Source organism: Dromiciops gliroides, chromosome 2 (genome assembly GCF_019393635.1).
Source record: "Dromiciops gliroides isolate mDroGli1 chromosome 2, mDroGli1.pri, whole genome shotgun sequence".
NCBI classification, from domain to species: Eukaryota; Metazoa; Chordata; class Mammalia; order Microbiotheria; family Microbiotheriidae; genus Dromiciops; species Dromiciops gliroides.
This window is the reverse complement of record NC_057862.1, coordinates 137,756,020-137,769,169: the sequence shown is the minus strand read 5'-3', so window position 1 is coordinate 137,769,169 and position 13,150 is coordinate 137,756,020. Positions and strand designations below refer to the sequence as shown.

The 13,150-nt window shown below is 39.3% G+C and overlaps 1 protein-coding gene across 1 annotated transcript in view; it reads right to left on the bottom strand.

Annotated features, from left to right (window-relative positions):
* The window catches only part of ALDH1A3 (aldehyde dehydrogenase 1 family member A3), a 57,002-nt gene extending 45,038 nt beyond the window's left edge, over positions 1–11,964 (bottom strand). The window contains exons 1-3 of the mRNA XM_043985094.1: positions 11,820–11,964; positions 5,600–5,704; positions 554–694 (exon numbers count right to left, since the gene is read on the bottom strand). Coding sequence (XP_043841029.1) covers positions 554–694; positions 5,600–5,704; positions 11,820–11,918 — 345 coding nt within the window. The 5' untranslated portion in view covers positions 11,919–11,964. The remainder of the gene's footprint in view (positions 1–553; positions 695–5,599; positions 5,705–11,819) is intronic.
* Between the last annotated feature and the right edge of the window lie 1,186 nt (positions 11,965–13,150).

Sequence of the window (13,150 nt, the reverse complement as noted above, 5' to 3'; positions counted from 1 at the left end):
GAATAACTCAGCTAATAGATGTCTAAGGAAGGCTTCAAACCCAGGCCTCCCAGTTTGAGGCCCGGGGCCCCTTTCTACTCTATCATCCTGCCTCAGGATGACCTGAGGATGCCTTTGGATTTAAGAGCTGGTTTGCTTATCTGAATTAGCTTTCAGTGTTTTCTTGGTTAAGAATTTGAGCTTAGGCAGCAGCTAGGTGGTGCAGTGGATAAAGCACCAGCCCTGGATTCAGGAGGACCTGAGTTCAAATCTGGTCTCAGACGCTTGACACTTACTAGCTGTGTGACCCTGGTAAAGTCAATTAACTTTCATTGCCCTGCCAAAAAAAAAGTTGAACTTAAAAAAATCTGACATAAATGGAAAAAAAAAAAGGATTCTATGGATACCGAGGTCTTCCCGGAGCCAAACAGCCATCAAAAACCTAAACAGAGCTTAATCGGAGCTGAAAATAGTACCCATTTTTTCTTTCTTGATAGGCTAAATGGCAGGAGAGAATTAAATAATCACTCAACTCTTTGCAGTTTTATTATTGTCCATTGTGCATTTCACTTACTGCCAAAGTGATCCTGTCCCTCTCCATGAGGTCTGCCAGTTTGTGAAGAAGCCTGCCTCTGCTCAGGGCATCCATTTGTCTCCATAGGGATCCCCTCTGGAATGCTGCTTTTGCGGCCTCCACTGCCTTATCGATATCAGGCTAAGGGGCCAAAACAACATCTTCAGGTTCCAGAGAACATTTTAAAACACACACATACACATGCACAATTTAAAAAAACACTTGCACAGAGAATTCTAAACTTAATTTTTGTACCTTTTCCAATGTTTCTAAACACAGCAACAGCCAGGCTGTTACCAAAAGAACTGCCCAAATTATGTTTTATGGATAGGGCACAGAATAGGAAATCAGAAGAACTATGACAGTGATGGCAGAAGGGGTGGGGTAGAGAGTCAGAAGACCAGGTTGATTCTTTTTTTTTTTTTTTTCAAATCACCTTCCATCCATATTTTTCCCTGCTGTGACCAAAATGTAAAAATATTTCATTTGCTCAGAGTGGCACATTTAAAAAACCATCACAGGGTAGATCACAGTTTTATAGATACCATCAAGGAAAAAAAAAAAACCCTAACAACTCTATGTGGTTTACAAACCTACATGGAAAAAGAATATTAAAATATTGCCCTGGCAAAGAAACGTATTCTAACACCAAGGACAGGAGAAATGATATCCTTATTAAAACTCAGAACTAGCTGTTTTGGAAAATTCAATATCCTATGATGGAAGTGGGAGGTGGGGCAGGGAGTGGGAAATGCCTACTAAGAGGAGACACATTTAAGAATGATTGGGGGGGGGGGGGAAGCTAGATGGCGAAGTGGATAGAGCACCGGCCCTGGAGTCAGGAGTGCCTGAGTTCAAATCCGGCCTCAGGCACTTGACACTTACTAGCTGTGTGACCCTGGGCAAGTCACTTAACCCCCATTGCCCCATAAAAAAAACAGAAAACAAACAAAAAAAGAATGATAGGGGCAGGGCAGCTAGGTGGCACAGTGCATAAAGCACTGGCCCTGGATTCAGGAGGACCTGAGTTCAAATCTGGGCTCAGATACTTGACACTAGCTGTGCGACCCTGGGCAAGTCACATTGCCCTGCGAAGAAGAAGAAGAAGAAGAAGAAGAAGAAGAAGAAGAAGAAGAAGAAGAAGAAGAAGAAGAAGAAGAAGAATGATAAGGGGCAGCTAGGTGATGCAGTGGATAGAGCACTGGTCCTGGAGTCAGGAGTACCTCCAGCCTCAGACACTTAACACTTACTAGCTGTGTGACCCTGGGCAAGTCACTTAACCCCAATTGCCTCACTAAAAAACAAAACAAACAAACAAGAATGATAGTTTTCTCTTCTCAAAAAGAAAAAAAAAAGAGTTAATGTTATAAAGAATAATAGCACCTATATTTATATATCTCATCAACTGTATCTCCAATACTCCATTCTCTAACAGGCAGCCCAGATATGCTGCTTCTACTCCACCCATTGTAGTCCTGGCCTCTCCTAACTCCCAAGGCACAGATGTAGCAGTAGCCTAACAGAAAGTCCATACTTCAGTGTAACTTGGGTCTAGTGAACAAGCTTTCCTTCTATCTATTTTTTAAAATGGTACATTTTGACCATGGTGATCAAAAAAGTGAGACTAAGCATCTAAAAGACCTCCCTTAGGATGCTCTACCATAATTTTTTTTCTTTTTTTTTGGGGGGGGGAAGGGAAATGTGGAAGCCAAGGTTAGGAAAAGGAAACAGCTGGGAACGGATGAACGCAAAACTCTGTGGTTTGAATACAGCTTAACTAGTTACAAGTGTGGTCAGCAGTGAAGATGGCAGAGGACTATCCAAGGACCCACAGATGTGGGCACATGAAGGCACTGAGCTTTTTATGCAAATGAATTCAGAGTGATTTAGCTGGCTGAAGAAGAGATAAACTGGACATGACTTGGGGCAGAGATCTAGCTCTTTCTCCTTCCTTCTCTTCATTTGCTTCACCCTAAAATCTGATCCTGTTATAAAATTATAAGCTTACAGGGGTGGTGATTTCAGTAACACATTATTAATAAGGCCAGAATGTTATAGTTTTCCTTGGGGCAAAGTATATATGGTTTCTCACTCCCAAGCCAGTTAGCATTTCCCTCTTAAGTGAAACTAAATGATTCTTCTCCCTCCTGTGCAAAATGGATTGTTGTAGTTGAAATAATCATGAACTTTATACCAGGTAGGTAAGAAGCCATTGACATTCTAGAGAATAATAAACTATCATATGAAACACTGTAGAATATAGAAGAAGAATAAATAGGGTCCAAACTTTTATTTACAGATGAGAAAAATGAGGCCTAGAGAAATCCAATGATTTGCCCAACACACAATGGGATTCAAACTCAGGTCTCTTGACTATAAGTCCAGTACTCTTTCCATGCACCCCACATTAACCCCTCATGATCATGTGAAGTAACACAGGTGTTATTGTCTTCATCTTACAAATGAGAAAACTGAGGTTCAGAAAGGCTACACTCATGGTCACACAAATAGTAATTGTCAGAGGCAAGATTTGAACCCTCATCCAGCATGTTTTTCAAATATTAGCCTACCTCTATGCATTATAAATTGATTATGTCAACTACTTGGACACCCCCCCCCCAATCCTCCTCATGCTTTTACATTTTTAATAGAAATTAAAATTATTATTTAATTAAAATAATGGTCAAATTGTGAAATACATATCACCTGACCACTAATACTTTCTTTTCTTCTGAAAAGTATATACTTCAACAGGTCAGGGATTTATGATTTCACTGGTATGAATACTCCTTCCACCAGTGCAGATTGCAAGCCTCTTAACAACTTAGAAAATGCTCTTTATGATTCAGTATTGTTTTCATTTTTAAAAATCCCACCTGAGCACCACATCTCCAACTTATAACATTGGTTCTCAGGTAATAGATGCACAGTCTATTTTTAGCCTGAACCTATTTTTGAAGTTCTTTTAGGCTAGTGAGTGAGCCTGCTGGGGCTTGTGTTCCACTGGTGGAACCATTGAGAACTTGGGGTCACTTTCACAGCCTGAGTTGTTGCCAGAAAATGACACTGGGAGATCCAATATATCCCAGATACCACAGATCTGGAGAGAGATGTCATTTATTTTGGAGGAGGCTGGACTTCTGATTTCACTGATAGAAGGAGACCCCAGTGAGGGAACTCCCTCCATCAGTGCAGATCAAGAACAACACTGAGAGGCTATAATTTGTTCAGAAGTACACCAAGGGTCATGTGTCAGAGGCAGGCTTTTTCAACATTGTACCATACTACAATATGTGTATGCATGTATAAAATGCACATGTGTGTACCCATACACATGCATGTATACATACCTCAAATAGACATGTGTGTATGTACATATACACCCATTTTATGTATATAAAATATGTATATAATATGTCTAATATGGCTAGTTCTGGGCTCCAATAAATACTTATTCCTTCTGTCCTTGGTGTTAGAATACTTTCCTTTGCCAGGACAATATTTCAATATTCTTTTTCCATCTAGTTTTGTAAATTTTCTGGAGTTATTGGGGATTTTTTTGGGTGGTGGCTTTTAAATCAGTCAAGAAGTATTTATTAAGCACTTACTATGTGCCAGGCACCAGGCTGAGGATGTAAAGGCAAAAACATAGTCCTTGCCCTCAAGGAGGTGACATTCTAATGGAGGAGAAAACATACTAATAGATATATACATATAAGATAGATACAGTAGAAATGGAAGCTAACCTCAAAGAGAAGACACTAGCTGTGATCTGGCCTCTAATCATTTTTAAATGAGCAAATGTGACACTGGTTACAGTTTAATGAATGCATGGCATGTGTATGTATTTAGAGATGTGTGTATGTATATATACATATACATAGCATATTAGAAGCAGCAAAGTAGAATTGGACTGATAGAAGTAGGTCAGGGATATACACACACACACCGAGATTGAGATAGATATAAAGATATAGACATCTATATCTATATGTACATACACACATATACATATGTATGTGTATACATGTATATGTGTGTGCATACATATATTATTATGTGGAAGAGGAGACACACACACACACACAATTTGTCATCACGGATAATCAGCCCCAGAATCAGGAATCAAGTCCTGCCTCTGACACATACTCACTCTAACCTAGACAATAAATAACCTCTCAGGGCCCTAAGAAATTCTTTAAGGTTGTAATTTGCAGAGAAGGTAATGATCTGCATATGTTAAGTTCCTCTCTGGATGATTCCTACACTGATGAAATCAGAGGTCTGGTCCTGTATATGTATATGTTTGTATGTTGTGCGTGTACATGTGTATGCACATATACATATTCATATTAGTACATAATATATAATATATTAAACGTTTTGGCTTTGAGAACTTCATATTTTATATAAAACTAGATAGTGCAGTAGAGTGCTGGGTTTGATGTCAGGAAGATTTTGCTCAGTTAATATCCTGCCTCAGACTAGCTGTGTGACTCTAGAAAAGTCACTTGAAACCTCACTCAACCTCAGTTTCCTCATATATAAAATGAAGATAATAAAAGGTTCTACTGCATAGGATTTTTGTGAAGAGAAAATGAGATAATATATGTGAAGTGCTTTGTCCAAACCTTAAGGCAAATATTAGCTATTATTATTGTTATAAAACTCACTAGTAATAGTAACACTTCACTTATTCAGGAAATATTTTGGTTGGGGGGAGTCACATTCTTTAATATTTTCAGTTTCAAATAATTGATAAGAAACTTTTTTCGAACCATGTTAAAAAGATTACTGATTCCTCACACACACGTGTGTGTATGTATATGTATACATATACATATATATGTATATATGAAAATGACTCACATATTTCAAGGGGAGTTACTCATAATTGATCCCATTCTCTCTAATCTGTTTAAACAAGCATGTCAAAATGTTTAACTATCACAGACCTAAGCCAGTTGTATTTTGTAGCAAACTTCTTCATTATTCTTTCACTTAGGAAAAATCTTAAAAAAAAAAAAAAGAATTCCAATGACCTACCTTGTCTCCTTCTTCAACGTCACATATTTTCTCTACAGTTGAAGGGTTATAGGTTGGAAACTTTTTTCCACTCTTGGACTCATGCCACTCATTGTTGATAAATATCTAACCAGGAAAAAAGTGTTACAAGCATTAAGGTTAAACTAGAGGTTTTATTTTTGTTATAAACTTAATGATTCTAGTTCCCTTCTTTCCTTCCCCCTTTCTACTCCTTATCCTCTCGCCCAGATAAAAGGTAAAGTCTGCTGTGAAATACAGGTGTTTGTGTGTGTATATATGTATACATAATTCTGTATATCTAGCAATGAAATATGATTAAATCTTTATGAGAAGTGCAACTCACTTTACATTGTAGGCATGTTTCTGAAAAGTTGTACATAAACTGAAATTTAGTATGAGAGTTTGCTATTTAGTGGAACATATGAGTGAATCTATTTACAAAATAAATCATTTTGTATTCCAAACAATTACAAAAAAAGAAATCTGCATTTTTCATATAGGATTTGTTTAAATAGGATATACTAATAAAAGGCAACAATTGGGTAATGAGGATTAATGCTCATTCTAACTTGTAAGTTTTCCAGGCCTCAAAGCAGACAAAATGGATGTCACAAAGTTTATACATTAATGATGAAACATTTTACTTATAGGTATTTTCTTCAGTCTCCAACTCAGAGATTACTTACTCTTCTTTTACATACAATTCTAGCATGCTTAGATATTAGAGCACTGAATCTTTGAGTTGGTGAGAATCTTAGGGATCCTGTCCATTGACATGACTCTCTGGTTTTACAATCTATAACATATTAGAAGCAGCAAAGTAGAATTAGACTGATAGAAATAGATGATCTGTAGCAACAAGAATTAAGAGTTGGTTGCATGGGAGAGGCCAGAAAAAATGCACCCAAGAACTCCAAAGGCTGGTTAGGGTCATTTAGGGCAAGCAGTCTTATGCACAAAATAGCTCCTAGACAATTAATATTCATAATGATGACCCTGAATCACAAAGGCAAGATTAAATTATATTCTGGAAATTTTCTCTAGAAAGTATGTCATATTAGAAATGTCTTTCAAAATGGTTAAATTTTTTTAAAAAAATGTCTTACTCCAATAAGAAAAAAACCTTTCAGTTATCTGGAAAACTCACTAATGTGGAATGCTACATTTCCCAAGGAAATCATAAAATTAGGTATTACCATATAATTGAATCTGGAATATAAGAAAGGGCTTTGCTCTATCAACACCACAAAGCTTCGGTAAGAAAATGACCCTAAAGAATTACCATATCCTAATGTAGTATCTACTATCTACATAGAGTTGAAAAGACTATTCCTGTGTCAGAATAGGCAAATAGGCACCATGTTTCCAATCCCATCATTCTCTAAGATTCTTCAAATTAGTAGTCATGGGTCAAAACAAAAGAACATCTCATAGGATTCCTCAAAAGACCGTCTTTCAGTTTGAAGTCAATCCCTCCCCCCCCCCCATGGGGCAAGGAGACAATAACAAGATTAATCTTTTATCCAATATGGTATATTCATGTGTTGTAACACAGAATATATATATTCCACAGTTACAGTGAGAAATAAGGATAGAAAAATGGTACTTTAAGATAGGTGCATGCATGTTCTCTAAAAAGAAGAGCATGTGAAGGCTAGATAATCATTGATTGGGGATTTGGTAGGAGAAATCCTTGGCCCACCACAGGAAAAGCTAGATTGGCCTCTAAGGTTGCTTTTGAGATTTTGTGACAACCTAGATGACTTCAAGGTTATTTGCAGGTCTAAGAGTTTATGACTCAAAAAGAATATGAAATTATATATGTAATTACATTCTTATTTAGATTTAATGAAGAAACTTTCTTTATGTAAAACTATTTAGCAATTCAATTCAACAAACCTTTATTAAGTTCTTTTGTGCAAGGCACAGAATGGGGCACACAAAGACAAAAAAAAAAAAAGGAAAAAAGTTCCTGCCCTCAAGGAACTTACAATGTCTTAACAAATATCAAGGAGTTTTCAATCTCTTAACAAATCTGACAAAGAGCTTTTAGTGCATTTTTATAGTTTAAAATGTGGGAGAAGGGCAAAGATAGCTTATAGGTAACAAACGTTCAAAATCAGACTGTTACTGTAAATAGAAGAGATATTCAATTTACAATTTCATTACTGCTAGTGAATACTAAAAAAAAAAATTGGTGGATATGATCACAGGTTTAGAGCTGGAAGGAGTCTTAGAAGTTATCTAGTCCAATGACATTTATTTTACAAATGATGAAGCTGAGGCCCACAGAGGTTAAATCCCTTGCTCAGGGTTACATAGGCAGAAAGAGAGCTGGAATTTGAACTCAATTCCTCTCACTCCTTCACAGCATCATGCCTTCTCCCCTAACACCAGAACTGGTCGGCTGAAACACATTCCACAATTCTTTTTTTGAAGCAAGTTATGCACATGTAGAGTGCTTTACATAAGAGAGAGCTGAGGAAATTGTATCTTTTTAAAAAGTAGATAAAACTAGTATATTAATGAACCATGAAATCATAAATATTATCTCTGCTGCCTGGAGGGAATTGTTAATGGGGGAAATGGACCCAAAAAATAAAGGGCTGCTACTTCTGGGATCTGGAAAGGAATCTCTTTAAGCAGCCCAGAATCACAGAGCATGAACTACTAGGAAGCAAAAGTTAAAACTTGAAAAGAAATGAACGGGTAACCAGTTTATCTTCCCCAAGATACAGGATTTTATAAATCGGTTAAAAAAAAAATCAGGTCTGTTCTAGCTCTAATTCTATAATCCTATGTTCTTAAGCAGCTAATCAAACTTAATTGCATTGTTGTCTACTCTTGTAGCACTAAGCATTTAAAAAAATAACATGTGTAAAACTGCTTGCATTTAGCCACTCAAACCACATCGAGCTCTTCTTTCAGTCTACCTTCCCCTCTCGGCATTTCATTTAAAATTATACTTGGTGTTCCATGCTTGGTTCCTGCCTATTTCTCTCTCCTATTTCCTGTCTTCATCTCCAAGCTCATAACTTGATTGCTTTCTTTCCTTTATATCACTCTTTTTAAAGCAAAGAGTGCCCACCATTACATACTGAGGCCAGCTCACCCTACTGCCACATCAATATTAATCCCCCACCTGTTCAGAAAGAAACTTTTCAAATGAGGCCCTTCAAAGATAGGTTTCTCTGTAAATGAGAATGGGAGTAAAATATAGGAAGAAGAGAATGAAATCTCATTTTAAAAACAGGGAAGGGGAGAAAATGGGGAATCAGGGAGCCCTGTTTTGTGTAGTAGATTCAGTACAGATAATATTTAAGGTCTGGACTTTTCCATCCATAATCCTCAAATATCTTTTGCTGCATGTGAATTTAGATAGTACACAAAAACACATTAATGATGTCTATATAGGAAAAAAATTACCATTATACCACTTTATTTGTCCATGTATAATCACAGATTTCTAGAAAGAGATTATTCTATTTAGGTTTTTTAGAGGGTCACTACGAACCAGGTAGGAACTGTCCCGAAATTAAGAATGGGCTTTAGAAGGGACCTTAAGAGTTGACTAGTCCAATCCCCTATCTGATCCAAGAGCCCTCTTGAAAACATCTCCCTGACAGTGCCCATCCAGCCTCTACTTGAATACTTCCAGTGATAACTATATTAATATCTAGCTTGATTGTTCTAGAAATATTTTAAAAATCAAGTAATGCTACAGGAATCAGCCTTCTGGCTTCTGTAGTGCACACATACATACACACAAATGAATATATATTCACTAGAATCATGTATATATCTATGTAAGTATATATGTGCATCTATAAACACACACGCACACACATATGCATGAAACCTCCAAAAAACTAAAGAATAGCATATTTCTCTCATTGCCTAGAAATTTTTGGCTTTTCTCTTTATAAAACTTAAGGTATTAGGCAACTACTATTTTTGTTAGTTTGAAATGGCCTTTTGGTTTTATAAGTTCTCAGCTCTATTGTTTATAAAGGCCTTTGAATACAGCATTAAATTAAATGTCAGGCATAGTTAGATATATAATAGACATCAAGAATTATGTACCAAGAGAATAATAAAGTAAGTCATCTCACTAAATGCTCTGCAAAGTTCTTTGTTCAATAAAAAGTATTTGAGAAGAGTGGAATAGCTACTTTCAAAAACAGAACTGGAGAGGGGAAAGTACAAATACCATGTCTGTAGTACTTGATAGATATGAATAAAATAAAATCTATGCACATACATAGTAAGTAGTGAAGATTGAGGGTGGAAAGGAAGAATTGAGCAAACCTCAAAGCTTGCAAAGATTCATACTTAAACAACAAGCAATGATTTCCTAAATGCTTGTACCCTTCAAAGACTTGTAAGACCCATGCTAATGTTACAACACTAGTGACTATAATGCGAAATTCGATATAAGATAGATCTCCCTTGGGCCTCATGAAATCAGAGGCTTTGATAAGAAACTCAAAGGCATCTTCTTTTCAAACCCCACTTTCTTACTGAAAGTGCCAGAAAGACCTCATTCTAAAGTTTTACATTTAGTATAATTCCATGGCATTAACTAAGCATGGACTCCTTACAAGAAGTATCCCTAGGCCCAACTTGTGGCAACACCTTGTAGCAGAGGATGAAACAACTTTTGTGTCTTATAGCTTCCTACACCATATAATTCAGGGGTTCTAAATCTGGGCTCTGTGAACTTATTAAAAATACTTTGATAGTATATCAATAGAATTATTTTCCTTTGTAATCTTATGTAATTTTATGCATTTAAAAACATTATATTGAGAAAGGCTTCATAGGCTCCTCCTTATCAAAGGGGGTCCATGACACAAAACAGTTAAGAACCCCTGTTGTAATCATCCTTCTTGTGGAGTTCATAGTCATACCTTCTGAGATTACGGTTTTACAAAGGAAAGCCCATTGTGTCTCACTAAAAATGGATTCTCTTTGGCTAAAGAACAAGTGAAGTTTTATGGAGATCCCAAGAAAATCTGCGGTATCTTTTGACTCCCTTAATAGCCACTTTAAACCAGCTACTATTTTCAAGAAGCCATGATCTGATGTCTTTAAAAATTATTAGTAAATTTTGAAATATGGCACTTTTGTAAGTTATGGAAGGACAGCTTGGGAAACATACCATTGACCAATAAGATATGATTATACACACACACGCACACACACACACATATATCTTAAATATATTTCTTTAGGATTTTTAATAGTTAAATTCTGCAAAAATTAAACACAAACGTTTCCTTCTTTGTTTCCCATTTCTCATAAACAGTACGTTTCCGGGAGACTCAGAATTATTTAGATTTCAAATATTATCAGTCTTCTAAGAACTGGTACTTCTGTGTTCTCTAAATAGCTCAATAAACCTCACTAAGCCTGGTTTTGTTTAACATACAAAAACATAACCCCGGTTCCATGTAACAGTGAACTTAAAAAGAAGTTTTAAACACACACCACAAGATCAATAAGATTTAACAGAGCTTCTGAATCACAACCGACCAGGCAATGTCTGCTATTAGTTAAAAGCGGCAGACAGATCATGCAGCCGCGGGAAGTGCAACAACACGTCGAAGACCAGAAAAAGTCTCATAATTGACAGGCAGAATCATTAGCGTGTAAACTGCCCTTGGAGGGAGGAGGAAGTCTGCCCGTCTACCTGCCTACCCAGAAAGGGACTGGCTACCTGTGGGATGTTAGGAACATCCCCTGGCTTTTTATGTTAATGAGAAGCTGGAGACTCACCACCACCTCCAGCCAAGGTCCCTCTTTTCATATCTGACTTGAAACATCCACCTCCTGAGCCAAGAAGCTGGGGACACCACGGGGTGGCTGTTGATACGTTTTCGGGAACTGCCCAAGTTTCTTATTAAAGAGAGGTTTGAATGCCTGGAGAATACAAAGCTGGTTTCACCTACTAAGTGACGCTCACCCGGGTTCACCGAGCATCCCTTCCATGGGGAGACGAAAGGTTTCTGGGGGATGCGGTGCAGAGAAGTTGGTGAGAGCCTGTCACATGTGATCAGAGAGTCCAGAAGCCACAGCAGAGAGCTTGAAAGGAGCACTGCGAGTTTTCTTTTTCCTCCTGACACTTAATTGCTGCTCCCGCCCTGCAAGGGGTTGCCCGGTGGGGCGCTGAGTGCCCACTGGCTCCTCTCAGCCGACTAGGACAGACCCTAGGACTCACCTTCGTGTGCTTGACCTCCAGGTTCCTGATGGGATGCGGCAAGGGAGGCATCTTCTTGTCTGGCTGCCCGTTCTCCAAGGTTCCATTGGTCGTGGCCATGACCCTTGTCTCTTTCTCTCTTCCTCGTCCTTCTACCCTGCTCCACGTCTGCAGCGTCCCAGCTCAGGGACGGATGGATGCTCCTCGGAGGATGACAGCTCCCAGCGCCTGTTTTATGAAGGACTCCACGCCTCTTGGCCAGAGGGGGCTATTCTAATTGGTTTCCGGAGGAGACCCCGCCCCACTACACCACCCCCGCCATCCTTTTCTGGAACTCGGGTCCCCCCTCCCTCCTTCTGCAGCTTCTCTCCCGGGGCAGTCCAGTGCAGGCTGCTGCTTGCTCGGCGTGGTGTAATCCGCCTCTGGGGCGGGCAGCGCAGCCGGGCCGGACTCGGGGAGAGCTCCCGTCCCATTTCCAGCGACGGGAAAGCTGCTCCTGCTCCTCCCTGTGGTGGAGGAAAAGCGCCTGTGGACCGAGTTCCCTTCATCTCTGCCTTAGGAGAAAACTTTACTTTCCTTCCTCCCCCGGAAGCCCCTCAGCTTTGAGAGCTGGGCTACTGCCCCCAGACGAAGGAAGGGGGCTAGTTGCCACCGCTGCGGCTTCGTTTCGCTGGGAGGAATGTTCCTTCTGGGAAAGAACAAGTTGGCCTCAAAGCCCCTATAGCACCTGTTCTCCCCCCACCCCAGCTTTCCTGGTCCCTGCATTCAATGGGCGAGTCCTGGGGGCTGGGGGTGGGGGGAGGGAACCTAAAAGCTCACATTAACTACCGAAAGCAGTTTTAGTTCGCGGGCTGAGAAGCAATAATGCGAGCGGGTAACGCGCGTGTTAAACCCACTGTTTACACTCCCCGCGCGTTTATCCTACGGGGCCAGAGAGGTAGATCCGGGGGCCGACCGAGACCTGAACTGAACGCACTTTGCGCCAGGAATAAGTGAACTCGTTTCTCGAACCTCAGGTGGCCCCACACCCCTCGGCTGAGGAGGGGAAACGTCTGAATCCGAGCTCCCTCTCGGCACTTCTGAGGACATCTGTGCTAATCTCCAACAAAGTTGGTGCTGATTTTCTCGAGCTGTTGAATTCCCTAGTTTGCAGGTGGTTAAACAGCTAAGCCGGAGTCCCTGAATAAGTTCCCTTCCCCATGAAAAAGTATGGCTCCTAGCAAGTGACCCAGAAAGAGGGTAATTACAATGACCTTGTTTTTTCATGAAATTGCCCGAAGGTCAAGGACCTTTCCCAACCTACAGAAAGGAGCATGGCCTTTTTCCCCCCTTCTCATTTACCAGCTTAGACC